The sequence below is a fragment of the Sphaerodactylus townsendi genome, linkage group LG01, assembly GCF_021028975.2.
Source record: "Sphaerodactylus townsendi isolate TG3544 linkage group LG01, MPM_Stown_v2.3, whole genome shotgun sequence".
Lineage (NCBI taxonomy): Eukaryota > Metazoa > Chordata > Lepidosauria > Squamata > Sphaerodactylidae > Sphaerodactylus > Sphaerodactylus townsendi.
The window spans coordinates 114,883,075-114,906,071 of NC_059425.1; the positions used below are offsets into that span (position 1 = coordinate 114,883,075).

The window sequence follows — 22,997 nt, forward strand, 5'->3', positions numbered from 1 at the left end:
CTCACTTTCTAAAGACCTTTGTTGGGCACTAGGAAAGGAACTGGTAGGTGCCATGGTGCCCATACACACTCTGGAATATTTGAACTGGAGTATTTTTTGCTACTATCTAGGTGAACAAGGAAACTAGATGGCACATTGATGCCAACAGACTTGCTGAAAGGGCAGCTCCTCTAGCCCATCATACAGTGAGCACACAGTCTCCCAAAAGCCATTGTTTCAGCTGCCTTCTCCATGTTCTGGCCAAGCTAGAAGTATAAGCTACAGAAAAACTGACAGTGGACTTCTGTATTGTTGCAAAAGAATTGCACAGTGTCAGACTAGGACAGGAGAAACCCATTTTCAAAGTTTCATTTGACCACAATGTTCACTGGGTAATTCTGGGCCAGCCACTTTCTCTTAATCTAACCTACCCGAGATAATAAAATTGAGGAGGGGAGAATGATGTATACTGCTCTGAACTCTTTGGAGGAAGGTGGGGGTCATAAGTTTCTTATTTATACAAATGCATGAGATGGATTTGGAGTTGAAGTGGATTACTAATGTCATCTTGTCCAATCTTTTTCTCCCCTGCCTCCCACAGCAAGCCATACAATCTAGTTTTCAAGAGCCCCAAAGCATGCTATAATTTCGTAGCCATGTATTATATACATCTGTTACCTTTCTGTTCTCAAGTATGCAATAAGATTTTTCTATCAGAGTCTGTTGGATTAATTATTTTCATCTTTTAATTTACACCTCTTTTTCATCAAACTTGTTGCAAAAAATGGCTGATTTAATGATTCTACATGGCTGAGAACTGGTGTCTCCCTAACAAAGTTTATGTAGGTAATCTTATTCTATGAGAGTGAGCTATCTTTACCATTTTACTTAATGAATTATCACATGAAAATAAATTCCTATTTGAAGGCAGCAGTTCAAAGCAGTTCAATGATTATTATATAATTTCAGTACAGAATAAGAATCCAATCTTCTGAAATTTGCATTCTTGTACCATGCAAGAAGTGCTGTGCAGTGCTGTACAGAAGACATCTAAAATTAGGGAGATTCAGTGTAGAAATAACAAATATTTGCCTAAAGCACTGAAGCAGGAGCCCCATCTGATGACAGGCATTATGTGATCGTCTAAGTGCTGATACAGTGAAAGGAACTAAGATTTATTTCTAACAGAACTCTGCTGTATTATGCAAGACTGATTAGCTTTTTTGAAATTCAGTCACATGTAAGCTGCCTAATCGCATGGACAGTTGCACCGACTGTGGCCTTTTCATACATTATATTTAAGTGTACACCTGAGTTTTTTAAGGTACACATTTTTAATCTGTAAAGTGAGAATGTAATGAAAATGTATTTGAAAATGTGTGTATCTACAAGAATGGTAGTTGGAATGCTGGGATTGGCTATCGCTTCAAAGTTTGGTGCTATATGCAAATAGCCCCACAAAAGTTGGTATGCATCATGGTGCCAGAAGCTTTTAAATGACTACTTTGTGCAACCATTTTTTCAGCTTCTAGAGAAGATCAGTTTTGGTCTTGTCAATTCTAAGACATTTTTGGTTGATACATTGATCACAATGCTCCTACTGTTTTATCTGCATGCTTAACACACATGCTGCTTGCTTACAAAAGGCTGAATCCACGTAACTGGATCTAACAGCGCTCCTCTACTCATAGAAAAGAGCACCTCTGAACCCCAATCATGTGGTTGGATCCAGTTCAATTCTACTAGAATTCAGAATGCTTTAATAATGTAACTAAGCATTACTACAGCATGTGAAGAATCCAACTGTTTTTAAAAAAGCATAAAACATGCAAACAAAGCAAACAGAATACTGATCATATAAGATGTGCATCAGCATTACTAGAACGCTTTCCCATCAGCCCCTACCAGCATGGTCAATTGGCCATGCTGATAGAGGCTGATGGGAATTGTAGTTCCTGAACATCTGGAGAGCCGCAGGTTCCCTACCCCTGGTCTAGCATATCAATTTAACAGGAGCCAGCAATTGAAAGTAATAGGCATGTGGTTGTGGTGGGTTTTCCGGGCTGTGTGGCCATGGTCTGGTGGATCTTGTTCCTTACATTTCACCTGCATCTGTGGCTGACATCTTCAGAGGTGTATCACAGAGGGAAGTTTGTTACACACTGTGTCCAGAGAGAAGGGAATGTTTGGGGTATATATTGTCCATATCTCAGGGTGGGGAACCAATCAGTAAGTGTTTGGGTGGAACTTGTTATGCAAAGATGTGGTTGATAGTATTGTATTGCAGGTGGGGCTTATCAGTCCAGGGAGTGATTCACATTTTCATGCCCTGCAACAGCAGCGGTATTGGTGAATGCAAATCCTCCTGTGTTTGGGTGGAGTCCATTTTTCCTGAATTTAGCATGCCCTTGGGGTTTGCCTTGGGGTTTGCCAATACTGCTGCTGTTGCAGGGCATGAAAATATGAATCACTCCCTGGACTGATAAGCCCCACCTGCAATACAGTACTATCAACCACATCTTTGCGTAACAAGTTCCACCCAAACACTTACTGATTGGTTCCCCAACCTGGAATATGGACAATATATACCCCAAACATTCTCTTCTCTCTGGACACAGTGTGTAACAGACTTCCCTCTGTGATACACCTCTGAAGATGTCAGCCACAGATGCAGGTGAAACGTTAGGAACAAGATCCACCAGACCACAGTCACAAAGCCCAGAAAACCCACCACAACCAGTTGAATCCGGCCATGAAAGCCTTCGACAATACATTATACTAGGCATGTTTATGATGTCTGGATAGGATCAGTGTCTGACTTATGCTGAGACACTACAGGAAATATACTACAATTCCCTAATCAGTTGTTGATCTCTGAATGCTACAGCATTGATTAAAACAAACAACTCAACCTATTCCTTGGGATTGGAGACCTCTGAAGATTTTCTGTGGGAACAGAAATTTACCCAAGATCAAACTGGATTCTAGGCATCTTAAGTGGCCACTAATTATTTCTAATAAGTCTTCGACAATACATTTCTAATTTACTTCTTCAGAGCCCTTAAGACTTCAGCAGTAATGTTTTGGTTTACTGTGACCTTGAGATTTTTCATTCTTTGAACATTAAATTCTGATGAAAGAGGTCTAAATTGTTGTAGGGAACATTTTGTCCTGATGTACAATGAACACATACATGCATATCAGCAAACATCAAAGATGAAAATGTATCTGCTAAGCTATATGTCTCTCCTAAGCTATAGCTAACTATGTTTGGTCCACAGCATGAACCATTTGGTTTTTGAGGTAAAAATGTATTTTTGTATGGCACATGTTTCATCTACACAATTACATCACAAAACAAAAAGTGGCATTGACATGATATTGTACCACAACTTACTTATAACAATTCAGTCTTGTGCCAAGTAAATGCTGTATGAAATGTTTCACTGTTAACAATTACATTGTCTCAATATACAATCTATAATAAACTCTAAGCACACCAAATAGGTATGATCTTTTTTATATATAAATCCTTGATTAAATATACTTATCTACCAATGACACTTTATATGCAGAGACTGGTAAAAATATACAGATATGTATTCAGGCTTTAGTTTTGTAAGGTTTAGGAATCAAATTTCAAACAGTTGCTAGGATAACAAATGCTGAGCAGTGCCATTTACCCACCTTTTGAGAAAGCAAGTTCTACAGCATTCTTAAAAGTTGACCCAATTTGAGGATGATCTTCTGAGGTCCATATTATGATCAAAACCCAAGTGTTTCTTAAAACCCAGACTTTGTGTGAAAATATCAAAAAATTAAATGCCTTGTAAACCCCTACAGAAAAAAAGAGCATAGCCCTTTTTCTAAAGTTCCTCTTTCCACCCTTACAATTCAAATCATATCCTGATATCAGCAGTGAATCACAGCATTATCTGTCAAATACAATTGTATAAACAGGAAATAACACACCAATTACAATGATGTCTATGGAATCTTATATTCCCTTCTTAAATGAGAACTGTAGAAAGAAAACAGCATAGTCCATATGAAAGCTATAATATGGCTTTGTATAAAAAGGATGACATTTACTTAAGCCTGATTTTTTTTGTCTAAGTGTTCTTGTTCTTCTTACAGTGCATTCAACTGGCATATTTTAGTAGTCACTCTCTCAGTTTCCTATACTATTTCCCTATCATTAATTACAAATGCAGAAAGGAAGAGAAGACTCTATTTACATACAGGTTGGCACTTACAGAATATATTATTGATATTTTCTCTTTTTCATTTTTTCCACCCTGTTTTCCAGCCCAGGGCACCCATGTTCCAGGCTGATTGGCAAAACCTGCTGCCTTATTACATTATGCTACATTAACATGAAAAATAGGATTTCAGCTGGTATATTCACTCCCAATGGCTCTCTTGTTGCTGAAAGGGAATACCTTCCACCCCAATTCATGTTCCATTCTCAGACATTGTTAGTCAAGTGAAAGCAAAGGCTGCATGTTTTCTTCCTCATTTTTATCCATGCGCTTTAACACTCCAGGATCCACAACTGACTGAGACCTGAAAAAGATTTTTAAAAAAACTATGAGATGGATCACAATAACACAAATGAAAGTACATTTTTAGAGAAAATGAAGAAAAAAACCAATTGCACCCAAAAGGTAATAGAAGCGTTCACTTCTAAGAAATTATTCACATAGTTAAGGTAGATTTCTTATTTCAAGAATGTTGTGAGATTAGTCCTACCTATAGAATCAGTCAGCTCTCAGTCAAACCTTCTTGGATCATTCACAGATCACCTGTTCTCTGTGGAACTAAGTTTTACTCATCAGATAGATCAACCTCAAGTTGTCCACACAATCTTCTGCCCCAGGATAAAACTGAAATCAGTTAAGGGTCTCTAGTATTGCCATGAGTCAATGTCCTTCTCTCAACTCACTTTAAAGTATTCATTTTGGATGCAGAAATTAATTGGAGATTGAAATGACATGAGGTGTATACCTTAAATTCATTCATATGGTATGGTATCAGCTAGAATGATTTCATTCATAATTAAATTACAAGGAGCATTGGTGTCAATAATAATATAGTAACTTTACTTGCACTGACAAATGATTGAGACCAAAGGGAACAGGTCATATGAAAGGCTGCAGAGATAATTTAGGGTTATTCATAGCCTATTTGGGATTCAAGGCTTTTTCCTATTGTTTTCCTGTTTCATACGGATTTGATTTAGGTTTAGTTACACTACGTCTTTAAATACTTATATCATTGCAGTTTAAGATGTACATGGAGAAAAATAACTATCATTAAGTTAAACCCACATAAAACAACCAAGTTTTCAAAAAAAATCTAATTTGAATTCTTGGGAAACTATTCTTTGTTTGTTTGCTTCCTAGAAGGATCTTCATTTGTCAAGTCTAGTAATTAGGTAAAATCCTTCATGATAGTCACAGGAAAGGAGCTCCAACTTCATATGAATCAGAGCTGTGAGCTGTAAGTTGCTGGCTGTGGAATAGTTCCAATACACCATCTGGCTAACAGTATTCTGATATTGGCATCACATACTACCTGGAAGCAGAGGCATATCTAGGAAAATTGTAGCCTGGTGCAAAATCTGAGTTTTCCATCCTCACCTCCCCCCCACCCCCCCACCCCCATGGGTGGCTGCCCTTCCACACCACGACCAAACAATGTTTTTTTGCCCCAGGTCTTGAAGTCAGTTTATAGACCTGAGGGGAAGGAGGAGGGGTGTGGGGAGTGATTTTCCGCCCCCCATGTGACTAAATGGCTGCAGCCCGAGGTCATTTGACCCCATATGTCCCTCTGGGCGGTACATCCCTGCCTGGAAGTACTGTTGGTCTTTTGAAGCACAGGAGTAATAGGCAATCCAAATGATGTTCCACCAAGAAATAAAGCAGAATAATTTTCAGCTAACATACTAGCTCTTTTGATTAACTTGACTACTAATCCAGGGTACAGCCAAAAGCTAAATTCACAAACACAGACAGCAAAATCTGGGGGAAAGGGGCAGGTATGCCAAGGATGGTATAGGAATGGTGTAGCTGAGCCTCTGTGCACTGTGTCCAGCTCTGGGATAGTAGTAAAAAAAATTGATGGAGAAAACAGATATTGGCACAAGAGCACCAGCGTGGAGGGGGTAGGGTTGGGGCCATGACTGACAGGTTGGCGGACAGCCAGCAGACAGAAGGAACAAGGGAAGGGTAAAAAAGCAAGGGAGGGCTAGAGAAAAATAAAGGAGAGTCAATAGAGGTGTCACACCCATGTGTCCTAGAAAGAAGAAAGCAGAGAGAGGGAAGGGGCACTACCCTGGGGCTGGCTATGAAGCACCAGGCAACAGTGGAAGCACTAGGGGAAGTGAGAGGGGTCAATGGCAATCCAATGGATGGTCACACTGGTGAAGGCAACCTCTCTGGACAGGTCTAACCAGTGGTACTGGAGGGCAGCCAAGCACTGAGGCCCCCTGTGAGCATATCCAAGATCCACCTCCACCCAAGCTTGGATGTTTGTGAGATCTGACACACAACTGGCAGCTGAATCTGGCCCTATCGCACATATAGTCTCATTTGGCATGGACCATTTAGCTCCTTTTCTGAGATGAATGTTGGTACTGGAGATGGTCACTGGGTCGTGCAACTGTTCATTCCCCCCTAGCCCTAATCCACTGGTGAGCATATCCAAGATCCACCTCCACCCAAGCTTGGATGTTTGTGAGATCTGACACACAACTGGCAGCTGAATCTGGCCCTATCGCACATATAGTCTCATTTGGCATGGACCATTTAGCTCCTTTTCTGAGATGAATGTTGGTACTGGAGATGGTCACTGGGTCGTGCAACTGTTCATTCCCCCCTAGCCCTAATCCACTGGTGGAAGACCAGGCCAGCTGCCAGCAGTACCCCTACAACCCATACACCCCAATTCCCATGCCCTCCTTTGGTGACACCTTGGTGAGGGTGTGTGTGGTGCTTGTCTTTGACCAGGGGAAGGGATTCCCAACAAGGCACCCAGAGTTGGAACACCCAATAACACTAAGTGCTCCCTTTCCATAGTGTAAGTTCGGTGGGGTGGCTGAAAAGGCCATTGCCCCACTTGCCCCCGTACAGGACTATAACATTGGCCAAGGGTGCCAATGGAAGGGAGCTTATCAGTGCTTTCTTTTCCTTTTCCATCAATCATGCATGCCCTTGCTCCAACCATGTGGGATCCTCCATGTTAAGCTCAGAGAAGAGCAAGCCCTGGCACAACAATGACTAGGACGATGTGGCCAGTGTCTCTGTCGGTTATGGTATTTGCGGGTACAGTAACCACTGTCAACTGCCCCCCATTGACTGGTGGATTTGGCCTTCCATTGCCCCAGCAGTCATATTCCAGTTGCAATAGCTCCATAGGCCCTGCCCTGCCCTGGTGGGAGCAGGGCCCTTTGGCTCTCCACACAGGGAACTGCATGACAGCTGCCACAATTCTGGTTTCCCCCACTTCTGCCAGTTCCCTGTAAACAATCTATTCCCCACGGGATGGCAGCTGATGTGGAAGTTTGGCTCAAAGTTATCCCCCCTTGAGGTCCTTCCCTTCCTATGCCCCCCCCTCAATTACTTGGTTCTCTTGAGGCTGCAGTTGATGTCCCAGGGGTGGGCTGTGGGCTTCAGGGTAGTGACCAGCCTCTGTTGGGCTTATTTGGGGGGGCATTGGCCTTACGTTGGTAGCTCCCATCCAGTATTCTCCTCCAAAACTCTCCCCCCCAAGCCACCCAACCCAATAGAACTGGAATCACATAGTGGGTACAGCCAAGGAATCTTTATTCTGCCTTCAAGTCTGCCTTCAAGTCTCCTGAGGGCTCTCTTACCACTGGTGCCTGCAGGGGTTTTCCAGGTCACCTACTCTCCCACAGGTGAGGCTGTTTGACAGCAGCCAGTCCACTTGGACAGGATGTTGACTAAGATGCTCTGCCTCTGGGTGGAGCGAGGGATTTGCAGCCATGTGCAGTGCCGCACATATTGAGCCCCTTCGCACAATGGTCAGTTGAAAGGACAGAAGAGGGCACATGGAGCCTGGGAGCCTCATATGGAGCCTGGGAGCTCCCTGGTGGTCACATGACTGATTAGCTGGAATGTCGAACTGTTTCAGTTGGATGAATTTAGGGCTGAGTCTGCTGCATTGATGGCACAGGTCCAGCCCCATCCAGCCTCATCATTGGGACACTGGCTTCTCTACCACCTGTCTGTCCTGCTATGGTTCATCTTATGTCATTAATGGTGCATGTCTATAGGAAATGGCACACAAGGGCACATCTACCCTGCTTCCCCTCCTGACCAGGCCCAATTCGACAGATGGGGCAGGGAAGGAGGTTTCAGGGGTGCACTGCCTGGCTTACTTGTACTGGTGCCACCACCCCATCAGGTTCTGGCTGTAGATACATTGTGCCCAGAGTGGAGCTTGTGTAGGGGGGTCAGCCAGAGTGTGTGGACTTTATCCTTGTGGGTGAATTCATGTGGAGATTTGTACCCCTGTTGTTTGTTGTAAGTGTCCTATGCTCCTGCCTCCACAATGTATGCCACCCTTCCCCCAAGACCCCAGCATCCTATTCTACTTTTGGGGTTTTGCTGTGTTCTTGCTGTTGCTTTTAAATGACTTGGGATACTGCCCAGTGGTGGGATACAAATAAGTTAACAACTGGTTGTTTACAAGAACCATTTTAACAACCGGTTCTGCCGAAGTGGTGGGAACCTGCTGAATCCCACCACTGGACTACCGCCACTAACTCCTGGGGCTGAGCATACAGTCTTGGAAATCACCATTGGCCAGGAAGCTAGTCAGCATCTTGAACATATTTGAACCTTGGAGGTGGGGGTGCACCAATGAGGGTGCGCTTTCGAAATGTTTATTATGGTGCCCTATGGGCTGAGCCATGGTTTTGTTAGGTGTAACTTGTGCCTGCAAAAGTGGATATTCCCAGACCAAAAGGGCTCAGGGAGCTGACTAATCTCAGCCTTTCCCCCACCCTCTTTGGTGCTGGTGCAAGACCCGGCAACGGCACCCCTCCTCTGTTTTCCTGCGCCGCTTCTGATATGTGCCCCTATGCAGGGATTTTATGCCACTTGCACCAGCGCTGGTGTCATGCCATTTCCAGATCACTTTTGTCCTCTCCCCTTGTGGATTGTGCTGTGAAATATGTTGTCTGCTGACTTTCTGTGACTTGAAATTTAAAAATGCAAAAAAGAAATATTTAAAAATTTAACCGGGGGTTATACTGTACAGCTCGAGGAGAGACAAAGAGGTGATAACGTGATTTTCAAACTAACCAACCTGAATTGAATGGAATAGCTGATTTCTGTCATCAAAGTAACCCTGATAGCATCTGCTTGAGTTGGGCATGGAGAATTTCCTTCAGAAGAGCTTGAGTAAATAAGTGCAGAGCAAGCCTCAAAACTGAGGCATCTATACTCCATTAACATTTTAAATATTTCCTTTGCAATGTATCAGAAAATTACCGAATCTGTCTTTTTATTGTAAAGACCTGTTTTCATATACTGTTTAATATGCTGTAACTGATGCCCTAGAATTTGGCATGTTCATATTTCAGCATAAACCTGAATTCAGCATACTCTTTAAAATATCTGAAGATGAGACCTCTACAATCTCTTTGATCCCAATGTTCTGTGATCCAGGTAGGAAACTAGTATCACAGTGTCTGAAAATCTATGGCCATTCCCTCTTTTAAGGTTTGTACATCAGTAACTGCTATATCTAGAGGGTCCCCCCCCCCCCCGCATGGACTACCCCTATTCTATGGAATAGCTGAATTAGCCACAGCAGCTAATGAAGTCATACATCACAGCCAGATTGCACTCGCATCCCTATGGAAGAGCCTTCCCGAAGCTAAGATTCTGCAGGTTGCATAAGGTGCAGTTATTCAGGAGGGCTAATGGTTTTTGATTATTGCCAGATCTGTTTATTAGTTCTTAAGGATTTTTAATTGAATATTTTAAAATATTTTAAAATTATTATTGTAATTGAATTTGGTTCTGGAGAAAGGTGTGTTAGAATCCTTTAAATAAATAAATAAATAAATAAATAAATGACATTACATAGTGCTGATTGTTCTGTTTCCCAAGCAAACTAAAAAGCAGGTGCCTTGCACTTGGCCAGAACAGAGTGTAAGACCCACAGACAAATAAGTAACAGTTCAAAAATGGTTTAATAATATTGAAAGTTTAGGACTCTGACTCCTCCCATGAAGTCTATCTAAATAAAATAATATTTGCGATGCTGGAAACGTTTGGAGATGGTTTGAAGAATTTGCAGACACCAACTCTTTTCTTAACTGCTTCTAAGGAAGTCTGTGCTCCTTGAATTGCTTCTGAGATCTCCCGGTGTCCTCTACTTGGACTCTGTTTCCTTGCAATTTTGTTGAAACTGGATTACTTAAAATATTATAGATCTTTTGCACCTTTAACGTCTGAGATATTATTGTCTCCAGCCTTCCCCAGACACCTGAACTAAAAACAAACTGTAAAAATAGGAACTGCTAATGCCTCTAGAGGGCTTCTTAAGGGGACAGGGTCTAACTAAGGTTCCCTCCCACAGAATGTTGTACATAAAGCAACTAAACCCATTCCAACTAAGGGTACAACTGAGTCTTAAATACGGAAAATAGTGAGGGTGTCTCTGGGGGCATGACACTGATTGCAAAGATGTCACTGTAGAAGCAAATTGGTTAAGTATGACAAATGAGGGCATGCCTGTCTGACTGACTGCCATTTCCAATTTCACTTTTTAAGTTTCCACTGTAACATCTGAATGGGGAATCTGTTTAGCTCCACCACAGCTATCCTTAATTCTGGGATTCACATTGCTTTTCAGGAATCATGTAAATATTCCCTCTTCTGACATTTCACTGGAAGTGAGAAAAGCAGGGGCAGACTAAAGATTTACCTACATTCCTGTCCTATGAGTCCTACTTTGACAATAGTACATCTTCCAATAATCTTGACTTATTGGTTGTGTGAGTTTTCTGGGCTGTGTGGTCGTGGTCTGGTAGATCTTGTTCCTAACATTTCGCCTGCATCTGTGGCTGGCATCTTCAGAGGTGTATCACAGAGAGAAGTTTGTTATACATTGTGTCACTGGACTTTAGGGTTTCAAGTGAATTACCTTTTCATGGATTTGGGAGACAGATCCTTTTCTGCTTCTTTTGCAGAAGTGTTGAAGGAATCCACACTGTATTCACTGTCATCATCATATTCATGATCTAGTAGTGTTCTTGCCCACGTTCCCATGTCATAGGGGGGCAGCATCCCTCCAAATTCGGAAGGCAGAATCTCAGGATGGATCAGCTGGTGCAGGCTGTTGAGGTTATTCCCATGGAGAAATATCTTTTAAAATAAGAGACAAAAACACTGTCCTCAGAAAGGCTGGCAGAAGCACACAAAAAACTTTTTTAAAAAACTGAAGTCCAGCTACATGATACAACCACAGGGTCAATATCTTTTCCACAAAAGGTGTTATATCTGAACAACACACACTACTAAACAAGCGGCTTTATCCCGATAACATGAAAAGACAAGCAAAATGCAATTGGGTTAAAAGGAAAGACACAGTATGGAATTATTAAAAATGATGGGTTGGATCCAGTGATTTGTCGGTATTTTGGGGTATCTTCCCCACCATCCCCTTTATCCTGCAGCCCACTGAGGCAGCTGAAAAGGCAATGCTGGTGATTTAGGAATGTTTGCAGACAAAATGCCATAGCACAGAGGAGGCTGCGGTGAGGCGGGGGAATCATGTTGATGTGAAATCACTACTTGCCTTTTGTACAAGAGGAGAGCTTGTTCTACTCAGATTAATTCACTAGTACAAGGAGGGGGGCAGGGAGCACGTTTGCCTGACTTCCCCTCCTACTACATCCTCACCCTAACACTGTCTTTCTATGGGTCACAGTGAGCTAGTGGGTGGAGGGGAAGTTAGGGACCACATGCTCATATGAACACCTTTGTTTTGCAATCAGCAGGATCAACCTTTGGGTAAGGGATTAAAAAAACAATGTTTCAACTTATACATATCCAAGGAGTTCTCAGATTGTGTTTCTCACACTCAGCTCCACCCTCCTTTAAAATAGGCTGGACCTTCAAAAAGAGATGGTTATATGGAGTTGGAAAAAGGATCTGCTATATAAAGCAGAAAGCTAAAAACAGTATCATGGATAATAGCTTCATATATATACACATTACACAAAAATGCTGGACAAAAGGGGAGAATTAGCTGCAGTTTTATAACTAGTTCAAGTTCCTAGATTATTGGAAGTCATATGGAGCCCCTCGGGGATAGGGCGGTATAAAAAGCAAATAAATAAATAAATAAATAAATAAATAAATAAATAAATAAATAAATACTTGCTGCAATTTTAAAATCTGGATGTCTTCCACTATTTCTTTTACTGAAATAAATGTTATGCATCTAGAACTGTTTTGGCGGATCCTTAAGATAAAATACAAACAAATCTTCAAGATGGCTTTTGATTGTCTAAAAAGAATCAAGAATCATGGTTTTGTAAGCATACTGAAATTTCTCCAAGTTTATTTTCCAGATGAAAAAAAAATCAAACATGAGACTGAGGAAAACTACATTGTTTTTGAAAAGAAAGAGAAAAATTAGAAAATGCTTTCGAGAACATAGCTTCTTTTATGTTTCAGAACTCTAAAGCAAAGCACTGTATCCCTGCAAAGTTTTTTAAAATATTCTGCTGAGTGAGATCTGAACTGCACACCATAGACATTACATATTTTACCTTAATCAAATTCCAGTTGTTATGACTTCAGCAATGTATCTCAGAGGCCCTTTCCAAACATGCAGAATAATGCACTTTCAATCTACTTTGCATAAGACTGTAGATATGCATAAGACTGTGCAATCTGACAGGGATGCGGAAGAGATGCATTAGTTCTTTTTTTTTTTTTTGCATTTTCAGATTTTTATTGGGGTTTTTTACAAATACAAATAATCAAGATATTATAGTAATCTTTACATTTAAATCCCCCAATTAAAAGAAAAGAAAAAGAGCGAAGATGGTGTAATATTGAAGAAAAAGAAGAGAAATAAGTGAGAAATAATAAGTGGAAGGGAAGAGAATAGGGAACAGGAGAAAGAGAAAAAGAAATAAAGAAGAGAATAAGGGAGAGAAAAGAAAGAAGGTTTACATTTCCAATCTGTATTTACATTTCTTCAAACAATAAAAGATAATCGTTCAGCAAATTTATATTCGTCTTCTTTGGCTTCTATTTCTATCTGTACATACATTAATGTTGTTATATACAATTACGTGATCCATTCCTATTTAAGAGCCTTTGGGACAGCCGTATTTTTGTTCTAAGTAATTATTCCATTGATCCCAATTGATTTTTTTAAATTATAGGTTTTTTTCTAGTATTTCGTTCCTCTTTGAAGTTGAGCAATCTTTTTTATAAGCCTCCTAACATTTTCAAATGCCAATCAAACAAGGTTGGAATATTTGAATTTTTCCAGTTCTTCGCAAGTACCAGTCTGGCTGCTGTTGCCAGATATTGGAATATCACATTTTTTTCTTTATCAGTTATTTTACTACCACATTCCCAATAGATACAACTCCAGGGTTTACATTTTTTAGTGGTATTCTAAGCATTTTTTTCAACTTCTTGTTTATGGATTTGAGTCCAAACATTTTTATTCTTGGGCAAGCCCACCTGACTGGTGAAAAAAAATGTTACCCATTTGAAGAACCGTGCAGATTTCCCAACATACCGCTTGGTTTCCTCTTTGTAATTTTTTGATATTTGGGTTGGCTTGAAGATACCATCTAAATCTAATTTCTTTAAAACACATTTTCTTTAATAATATAACTACTGTTTGTGAATTTCCAACCCTAGCTTCCATGTGTATTTTCCCTAATCATCAAACATTATTGGATGGCTCCAGGTCTTTGCCCTAATTGACCATATAGTCTTTGACAGGTTCGTCTTCCTGTTCTAGCTGTAAACAAATCTTATACATTCTCTTAATTAAATAATCATCTTTCTTTATCAATTCTTGTTCTAGTATATCTTTTTCCCCTTGATTCCAAGGGGACTTGATTTCTTTAGTGAATATATTATGAATTTGGTGATATAACCACCAGCTAACTTTCCATCCTTCTTTATGAAGGTTTGCGATTGATTTAAGCTTTCCATTTTGTATTCCCCTCATGGGGATTTCTTTTTCTAATAAGTCACATACTTAAGTTTCATCCCTTTCTAAGTTGTTTCCTGTTTAATAGGGCTTCATGTGGGGAAAGCCACATTGGAGTATTTCTATATAATAACTTTCTGTATTTCTGCCAAGTCCTAAAAAAAATGGCAAATCTGAAAGGGTGGTGTAGGAATTGTTTATTAATCTTTTCTTTTGCCATACCACAAGTAGGCATGAATACCAAATCTTAGGTCGGCTTCTTCTAGGGTAAGTAAATTATTATTTTTTCAATATGAACCATTCTTTTTAACCATGTTAAACTAGTAGCTTCATAATATATCCTTATGTTATTAGGGTGCAGCCATTCCTCCCTCTGTCTACAGAGTCACTTCAAGTGTTTTGTAGCTTAACCCTCGGCTTTTTTTTTTTCTCCCCACAAAAAATTTTAATAAGTCTTTTTTGCCATATTTTAAATGGTTTTGTTAGTTTTGATAATGAGCAGATGCTGGGAAAGAAATAGTAATTTTAGGATGACATACATCTTTAAAGCTGTTATTTCTTACCTATAATAGACAGTTGGAGTTTCATTCCATCTAGTAAAAATCTGCTTTTAATCTTTTTTCCATAGCACTTCATAGTTATTTTCATAAAGATTTAAATTGGTTGGAGTTAAGTAAACTCCTAGATATTTGACTTTCTGGGAAATCCCCCCCCCCCCTTGAGCTCTCACAAAATTATTCTCTTTCTTTGCTTTTTTTCATATTTTTTCACCAAGATCTTTTCTTTATTAACTTCTAAACCTGAAATTCTTACTATAAAGATCTAGGTGTTCTTTTTATGTATTTTAGACTTTGTAATGGATCTTCTAAAATTATAACAAAGGTCATTCATGCGAATGCTCTAATTTTATAGTTCTCTTTTTTAATCCTGACTCCTTGAATTTGCTTATCCCCTCTAATTTTGTCAATAAGCAATTCAAAAACCAGAATAAATAATAAGGGAGATAGGGGGCATCCTTGACGGGTGCCACGGTGTATTTGGCATTCTCGAGTTCTTTCTCCATTAATTATTATCCTCATGTAATTGGTCTGTATAGATTCTTTTCTATCCACTTAGTAAATTTCTCGCCAACTTGTTTCCTCTACAATACCCCTATAACTCAGTCCCCACTTAGACTATCGAAGGCTTTTTTAGTATGTCCAGAAAAAAGAAGGGCCAGCTAAGTCTCGATGGTTTCAAGTAAATAGTCTATAATGTTAATAATTATTCTTGTGTTGTCTTTTCATGTGCCGCTTTGGCAAAACCTGCTTGATCGTGGGGTATAATTTCACCATGACTTTTTTTTGGATTCTATCAGCCAAAAATTTTTAGCAAAAATTTTAAGTAATCGATGTTAGATCAATGAAATAGATCTATAATTTCCATGCATGTCAGTTTCTTTTATCTTTTACCTTCTTTTGTATAAGAGAAACGTTAGCACATGTTTCATGAATCTGTAGGTATACCTTGTTCTGGTATATCATTAAACAATTTCTCTAGAAATTCAATTATTTCTTCTCAAGTAGCAAATTTCTGTATGGAATAGGCTTGCTCGTCAAGCCGTCAGGCCCAGGGGTTTTGTTCAATTTTAGGTTCTCAATTGCCCCAAAAAATTTCTTCCTCTTTGTAATCATTTTCGCTCAAAAAAAAATCCTGAATTTAGTTTGTATAGGGTTCTATTCTAAACCAAGGAGCTAATTTGTGTATATCGCCTCTCTCCACTCAGATAGACTTTTTTTCTCTGATAACAGTTTAGAATAGAATTTGTGGAATTCCTCCTTAATTTGCCTCATTGTCAGTGTAATAAGTTGTTCATTTTACATTTTAATTTTAGGTATCATTTTTTCTGCCTTCTTTCTTTCAGTTTCCATGCAAACCATCTGTTTCATTTATCAGCCTGCAGGAAGGTTTGTCTCTTAAATTTATATTCCTTGTCTATATAGGTGTCTCTTTGTGAGCTGTATTTGGTAAAATTGTTGTTTTAGAATTGCAATAGCTTGTTCTATTTAATTCCTATCTCCACCTTTTAATCATCATTTGTTGTCTTTTCTTTTGTCTTTTATTTGTGTTTCTATGTTTGATATAGCCATATTCACTTCTTTTTTCTTCCTAATTTTATGACTGGTTAGGATTCCCCTAACAAATGCTTTAAATGCATCCCAGATTAATTTTTTGGGAAATCTATCTTCAGTATTAATCATGAAGAACTCCTTAATTTTTTCTTTGCAATCGTCTAAGATGTCTTCATCTAGTAATAATCTATTGTCCAAAAACCGTCTAAGCTCACGATTTGCTTCTTTCCAATTAATTTTTAGAAGCATAGGCTTATGATTAGTCATGGTACAACCCAAAATTTCCGCCTCCTTAACCCACTTGGTAAGCGATTGAGATATTAGCATCATATCTATCCGAGTACCTGTATGAAATTGAGAAGAAAAAAACGTAAAGTCTTTTTCTTTGGGATGTTTGAAACGCCAAATATCTACCAAATTAAACATTTCTAAACCTTCAAAAAAAATTTTTAGGTAACTTTCCTTGATCCATTGAGGATGCTGGTTTCCCTCCATAGTATTTGTCTAAATCAACATTAACAACTCCATTCATATATCACCTTATAAATAAGAGACTCCTCGTGCATTCAGTCCAAAAATTCCATAACCAAATCAAATAATTTTCCATATAAATTCATTTTGTTTGAGTTAGGAGCTGTAAAACACCAACTAACAAAAAATTTTCAACCTGCATTTATATCAATTTACAGTTACCAAAAGAAATCGAATCTTCTCTGGGTCTTTACCAACTAGGTAAGGTTCAAAAATATCTTTAACATAAATCACCACTCCAGCTTTCTTTGCCTTCTCTCTGGCTATGCTAAGCAAATTCTTTTCCAAGTTTCAAATTTTTAAGTAAGCCAGTATTCTTTAGGCCAAGACATGGGTCTCTTTGCAAAACAAACTATATAGAGCTTCTTTTTCTTTTATATAAATAATTAAAAAAATATTTTTTTCCCTTTTAACCGGATTGTTACATCCATTAACATTCCATGTAATAATGTTCATTATTTATTAATCAGAAGTTAATTTTGAAAACCAAAAAGTTATGTACAAAAACAAAAAAGGTTAAAACCAACCAAAGAGGTTAGTTAGTTCAGATATTAAGTACCACTTATTTCAGTTCTTTCTTAAACTTTTTCAAGAACTCCAGTGCCTCGGGTTTGTTCGATATGAATTTCCTGCTTCCCTTGAACTGAAAAGATAAACCATCAGGAAATTCCCATTTATAGTAGATGTTCTTCTTCTGAAGAGTAGCTGTTAAGTCTATATATTCTCTTCTAGAGTTTAATATTTTAGCAGGTATTTCCTTAAGAATAATAATTTCTATCCCTCCCACTTTAAGTCTCCCATCATAATGTTTGTGGAGGATTTCATTTCTAAAAGATTTCTTTAGGAAAGAGACAATGATGTCTCTTGGGAGATTTCTCTCCCTCGCTACTTTAGAGTTGATCCTGTAGATCTCATCTATTTCTTGTTCCACTTCTTTGTTTGTTTTTCCCAGAAATTCTGCTAAGGCATTCACCATTCTAGTTGTTAAATCTTCATTTTCCTGTTCTGGAAGCTTCCTGAATCTCAGAAACTTTTCTTTGTGTTTCATCTCCAGCCAGAGGTTGTCATCCAAAGAAGAGTCTCTGTCTGTTTCCAATTTTTCAATTCTATTTTCGACACCTTCTAGTCTCTGGTCCATATGTTTCATTTCATCAATCATCTGGTTCATACCACGTTCTAAAGTTCCTATTTTTTTGACTTCAGTTTTTATTCCAATTAGGTCTTCTTCTATCTTTTTAACTTTGTCATTGGTTTCTATAATTGTGTCAGTGATTCGATCCAGTTTGGCCAGAACCTCGCTGATAGCAAGCTTATCAGGGGTGTTTGTTTGGGCTGTGGGCTGAGTTCTCTGGTTCTGTTTTCTAGGCGTCATCTTTGGTTTCTTATGCCCTCCCGCATAGAAGTAGATTTAAGGCACTTAAAGGCACAGGGGTATGGCACAAGTCTCTGACTAACAAGTCTGTTATAAAGCAGTTCAACTTTTGAGCTTTATTCAGCTCTCTAAAAGTCAATAAGTATGCACAGATTCCGAACTTAAACAAAATCAGTTGGCTAGACTCTTCTTATTCGGCGGTGCGTTTGGCAGAGTTACGCCTATTGGCTTTAGACACATTCGGGAGATGTTGCTAGGGAGAAAGTTTTTGAGGCAACGCCCCTGCACCCCGTGGCGCTTGTGAGTGACGAACAGGGCTCCCGCACCCCCGGAATTCGCCCTCCGTTCGCCAAAGTGCTCACCGCTCTTCGACACCCCACCTTGGTGCCTCACTTCGCGGGGCTGCTGGTCTCTAGGCACTCGGGCTGCGGCGTTCCGGAGCCCCGGGAACTCACCGCCTCCGTCGTCCGCGCCGTGCTGGGTGTGCCCGTCGTCTCTTCAGACTTCTACCCGCACGAAACCCTTCGCAGAGCTCTTTATACCTGAGCTCTGAAATAAATTGCAGCCTTTGCCAACTGTAAAGGACTGTTTAATGTGCCTCTCACGCTCCGACCGTTCTCGAAGCTCCTCTCTCCACCGGAAATCGCACCGGAAAGATGATGCATTAGTTCTTGGTGCTTTTTTAAAATGAAATTTTACATGGTCAAAGAATAAATAGATCTGGCAGCCCTCAAGGTTCAACAAGATATTTCTATAATTTTTATAGCTCTTGAAGCTGTAACTTGCAATCCAATAGTTGTGCTCTTACATTTTCATAAAAATTGTGAATAAATTATTTAAGTGCAATAAATATTTCACCAAATTCCACATTAATAGGTGTGTTAAGTAAATTTTTGCTTGAATAACTTAAGCTTCAGTAACGGTTATAAAACAGGCAAACTTGCAGTTAAAATGCATGAAAAAATGGCTGTCAAAACTCTACAGTCCAAAATTTATGTGACAGTAAATCAATGGGTTGACATATCTAGTAAATTTGAATTTGTGGGTCACCATACCAAAATGGTTGGGAACCAGTTGTCATGATCAGCCTCTGGTTGATCCTGCCATGTTTCACCTTCCGCCCAGGACCTGGGCACATTCAGGCTATCTGTTCAGAACTGCCTCCCCCTTTCCCTTCTCTCAGACTCATTATCAGCTCATTAGCCACCTGCTATTGCAGCTTTCTCAGTAGTGTGGAATGTTGGTTGTTTTGACCCTGGTGGGGGAAGGTGGTTTCTCCTTCCAGCAGCCTGTGGGACTAGAGGGATGCCTCCACCTTTTTGGAAACTGGTGGGCTGGGTGGGGTGACTGATCGTGAGGGCGACGTAGGCGATAATGGTGCCTGCAGTACTGACTATGCTTAATTCTGGCAAAAGAAGTTCAAATGCTTATATATATTGTTCAAATGCTTATATATATAGTTCAAATGCTTACATATAAACATATATATATATACACACACACACAAACACTTTTGTGTACAATACCTTGGAGATTCTATATGAAATTAAAGGGTGTGTTCAAATGGTTTTGTAAGTAAATAAGCAGGTACTCCTTCAACAGATATTTGAAAGCATACATGAGCGTAGAATGTCAAGGGTCAATTCCGCACTTGCGCTATCGACCTAAGTTCGAGCTGCATTTGACCTAAGTGCTCCGCACAACCACTGGGATCAACGTGGTTTTGTACCAGCTTCGCCCCGTGTAACGATCAAATTTCCAACTCCAGTTGGGAACTACTACTTTTTCAGGGAACCACGCTCAAACTCAGCTCGATTCCAGTAAAGTGAAGAATCTCTGGTGCCAGGAGTCCCCCATTCAGCCAATCACAGCTGAGTGTTTCGGGCATGCATACAGCTGGCCAAGCAAAAAACGGCACCTTGGTTCCTCCATTCCTGTGGCAGTTTTTTTAATAATGTGTGTGGGGATAGATGGAACATGGTCGTAGCACAGTAGCCAATCAGAACAGAGTGGCGAAGAGGCACAGGATGATTCCGCCCTCTGAGCTGGGATCAAGCTGGTTGCAGTGGAGAACAACAATGGCTTCGACCTAGGTTAGTACCCTTCTCAGGGAACTGGGTCAAACTTATTTTGCTCGTGTGCGGAATCGCCCAAGGAGTGGTTTGTGAAAGCACATTGCATCAGCATCTGAAACGTCTACTCTTAATGTTACATGGCTCAAATCAAGGAACAGTAGGATGACAGATGCCCCCTGGCCACCGGTGGGGGATGGGGGGCAGGTTAAAAGCTTGAATAACATTTCTTGGAGTCAGTTCTTACATGATTTCCCATAAAAGTATATGTCTGAACAACAGCATCTCTGATCTGGGCAACTGTCATGTTGAGTCAGTTTTTGAAAGCTTTTGAAGATCAAGTCCTAATAGCTGAAACTCTTTTAAAGGCTTTCGTTACATTATTACCTAAAATTATTTAGTACTGGGCATGTCTATGGTTATTCTTAAGCTTTTAAAAATAATTAATATTGCAAAGCATCCCAATTCATGGACATTCAGGCCTCTCTCAATGTAGCACTGAAAGCTCCTTATGCAGGGCTGGCATCTTGTACGAGAAAGGAGTAGAACTATACATGACAGTCGCACTTATTTTTCAACATGATCAATGTATCACTTTTCAAAAGCATGAAAATTAAGAAGAGGATAAATACCCTTTTCCTTGTCTTTTCCTTCAGAAAAGGTCGTATAACTGTGTAGAGGGCATGGATGTACCATGGCTGATTAACAAAATGAATTCCTCCAAAGCGAGCTGGAAAACTGTCCTGGGAAAGGATATAAAAACCAAAAGCAGTGTTAGGCTGGTTTCCTTCATTCATCATATTTGTAATCTGCACTCCATCCAAAGAATTTTCTACTTCATCCTTGCAACAACCTAGAATATAGATTTGGCTGAGAGACTACACTGTACAATTGCAGCTAAGCAACTGTTAAAATCCAGGTCTCCTCAACTCAAGTCCAAGAGTGTATCATTTCCATCACAACATTTTGTGTGTCAGCAACATTCTTCATACTAAAATGGATCCATGTGTTATTTTAAGCTAAGAAGGCAAAAACAATAACACACAGCTTTGAGGCAATGCACAAAGCACAGGATTTCAGTCTACCTTCAAGGAAAATAATATCTAAGGCTCCCAATTTCCTGAGAATGGTTCAAGAATTCTAATACAGATGACATTTTTGGGTTCCACACAATTCCATTTATTTCCATTTTAGACTGTAATTTTTGCTCTCAACGTATGTGCCTCCTCCTTATGTTTCACTTTCTTTCCTCTTTAAATTTCACAGCAATTGGTACCATTATTCTCTTTTTATGTTACATATTATCTTTTCCACATTTTCAAACAGCTAAAAAAAAACCAAGAAAGGAAAAAGGTCAGTTCACTTCGCAGGTTAATATGTACCCAATATTTATTTTGACTGCTGTCCAACTTACATGCACAGAAGTTAGTTTCTCCACTGAGATTCTTTCTGAACTGTTTTTGGCTGTTCCTCCATATACAATTAGTAAAGAAACATTTTTAAAAAATGGAAATTCAACTGTACAAACCAATTTTGTAACCAATAATTGTTTCTACTGCACTAGTGGGCAGCTCACACAATCTGTGAGGAATCTTGTAACGGGTCTGGAACCTTGGAATCTTAGCTTTCATATTAAAACACAAGTTACTAGTCCTCATAGCTAGAAATAAAATCTTAACATTTAATTCTGTATGCAAACATTGCCACCTGCTGTCTGCTGCATTCTCTCTGTTTGGGTCAATCAACATTTTTCTTTCATTCCTTCAAGAGACCTCTTCACACAGTTCAAGCATAAAAATAAAATTTAGTGGGGGAAGGGGAAAAGTGGGGTTTCTGCTAGATGGACAGGCCTGTGTCTTACAATTTGTACAAAGAGACTGTATCATGAATGTTTCTAGTTAGAGGACAAAGTTTGCTACTATCTTCTTCTCGAATTCTCACTCCCTTTCACACTGAGGCTTGGATTGTATGAAGGGGATTATCCTGCTCATGAAGGGAAGAAGCCAACAAGTGGCTGTTCCCCCCGCCTCCCCATATGTGTGGGCTCTCTACTGCAAGGAATAAGTTATCTCTATTTAGCAAAAAGGCATCAGCTATGACAGGTGGCAGAGTGTAAGTCTAGTTAGGCCACTGAGAAGGGAGTAAAGCAGAACACAGAACTTCTGAAATGGCATCTGTACCGATTCTGCCCACCCCCCTTTGTTTTCATCATACTAAATCCTCCTGAAGGGCTTTTCCTGGGGGCGGGGATCAACGCACACATTGGGCCATACCTACCTCCCCATACTGAGTCAACTCCTCATGGTTGAAGGATGAGGCTCTCACTGTTGGGAGTGGGACCCATAGACTCACTAGGCAAGTTGAAGGGGATACTGATGGGAGAGAGGCCAATTCCTCTGCTTCACAATCTTCTCCCAGGCTACAAAACAGGGTACTCTTTGTGGAGCATTTTGCCCTACACAGAGGTGACCAGTAGTGATACTGGGGGTCTCGATCTCTGCCTATCTCCTGAAGGTACAGGATCCTGTTCAGGAGGAAAGAAAGTGGCCAGAGAAGGTGGACTCCTCCGGGATGTTCCAAGTGGAATCCTTTTGGTGGTTCCCTAAAAGAGGGGTTGCCACACCAATTACTAGATACCGTATATACTCACGTATAAGTCGACCCGCATATAAGTCGAGGCACTTAATTTTGCCTTGAAGAACTGGG

General features: G+C 39.8%; 1 protein-coding gene across 1 annotated transcript in view; it reads right to left on the bottom strand.

Annotated features, from left to right (window-relative positions):
- Nucleotides 1–3,483: 3,483 nt before the first annotated feature.
- The window catches only part of CLVS2 (clavesin 2), a 71,075-nt gene continuing 51,561 nt past the window's right edge, over nucleotides 3,484–22,997 (bottom strand). Inside the window, exons 3-5 of the mRNA XM_048491896.1 lie at nucleotides 20,924–21,034; nucleotides 11,161–11,381; nucleotides 3,484–4,545 (exon numbers count right to left, since the gene is read on the bottom strand). Of these exons, the coding sequence (XP_048347853.1) occupies nucleotides 4,458–4,545; nucleotides 11,161–11,381; nucleotides 20,924–21,034 (420 nt within the window). The 3' untranslated portion in view covers nucleotides 3,484–4,457. The remainder of the gene's footprint in view (nucleotides 4,546–11,160; nucleotides 11,382–20,923; nucleotides 21,035–22,997) is intronic.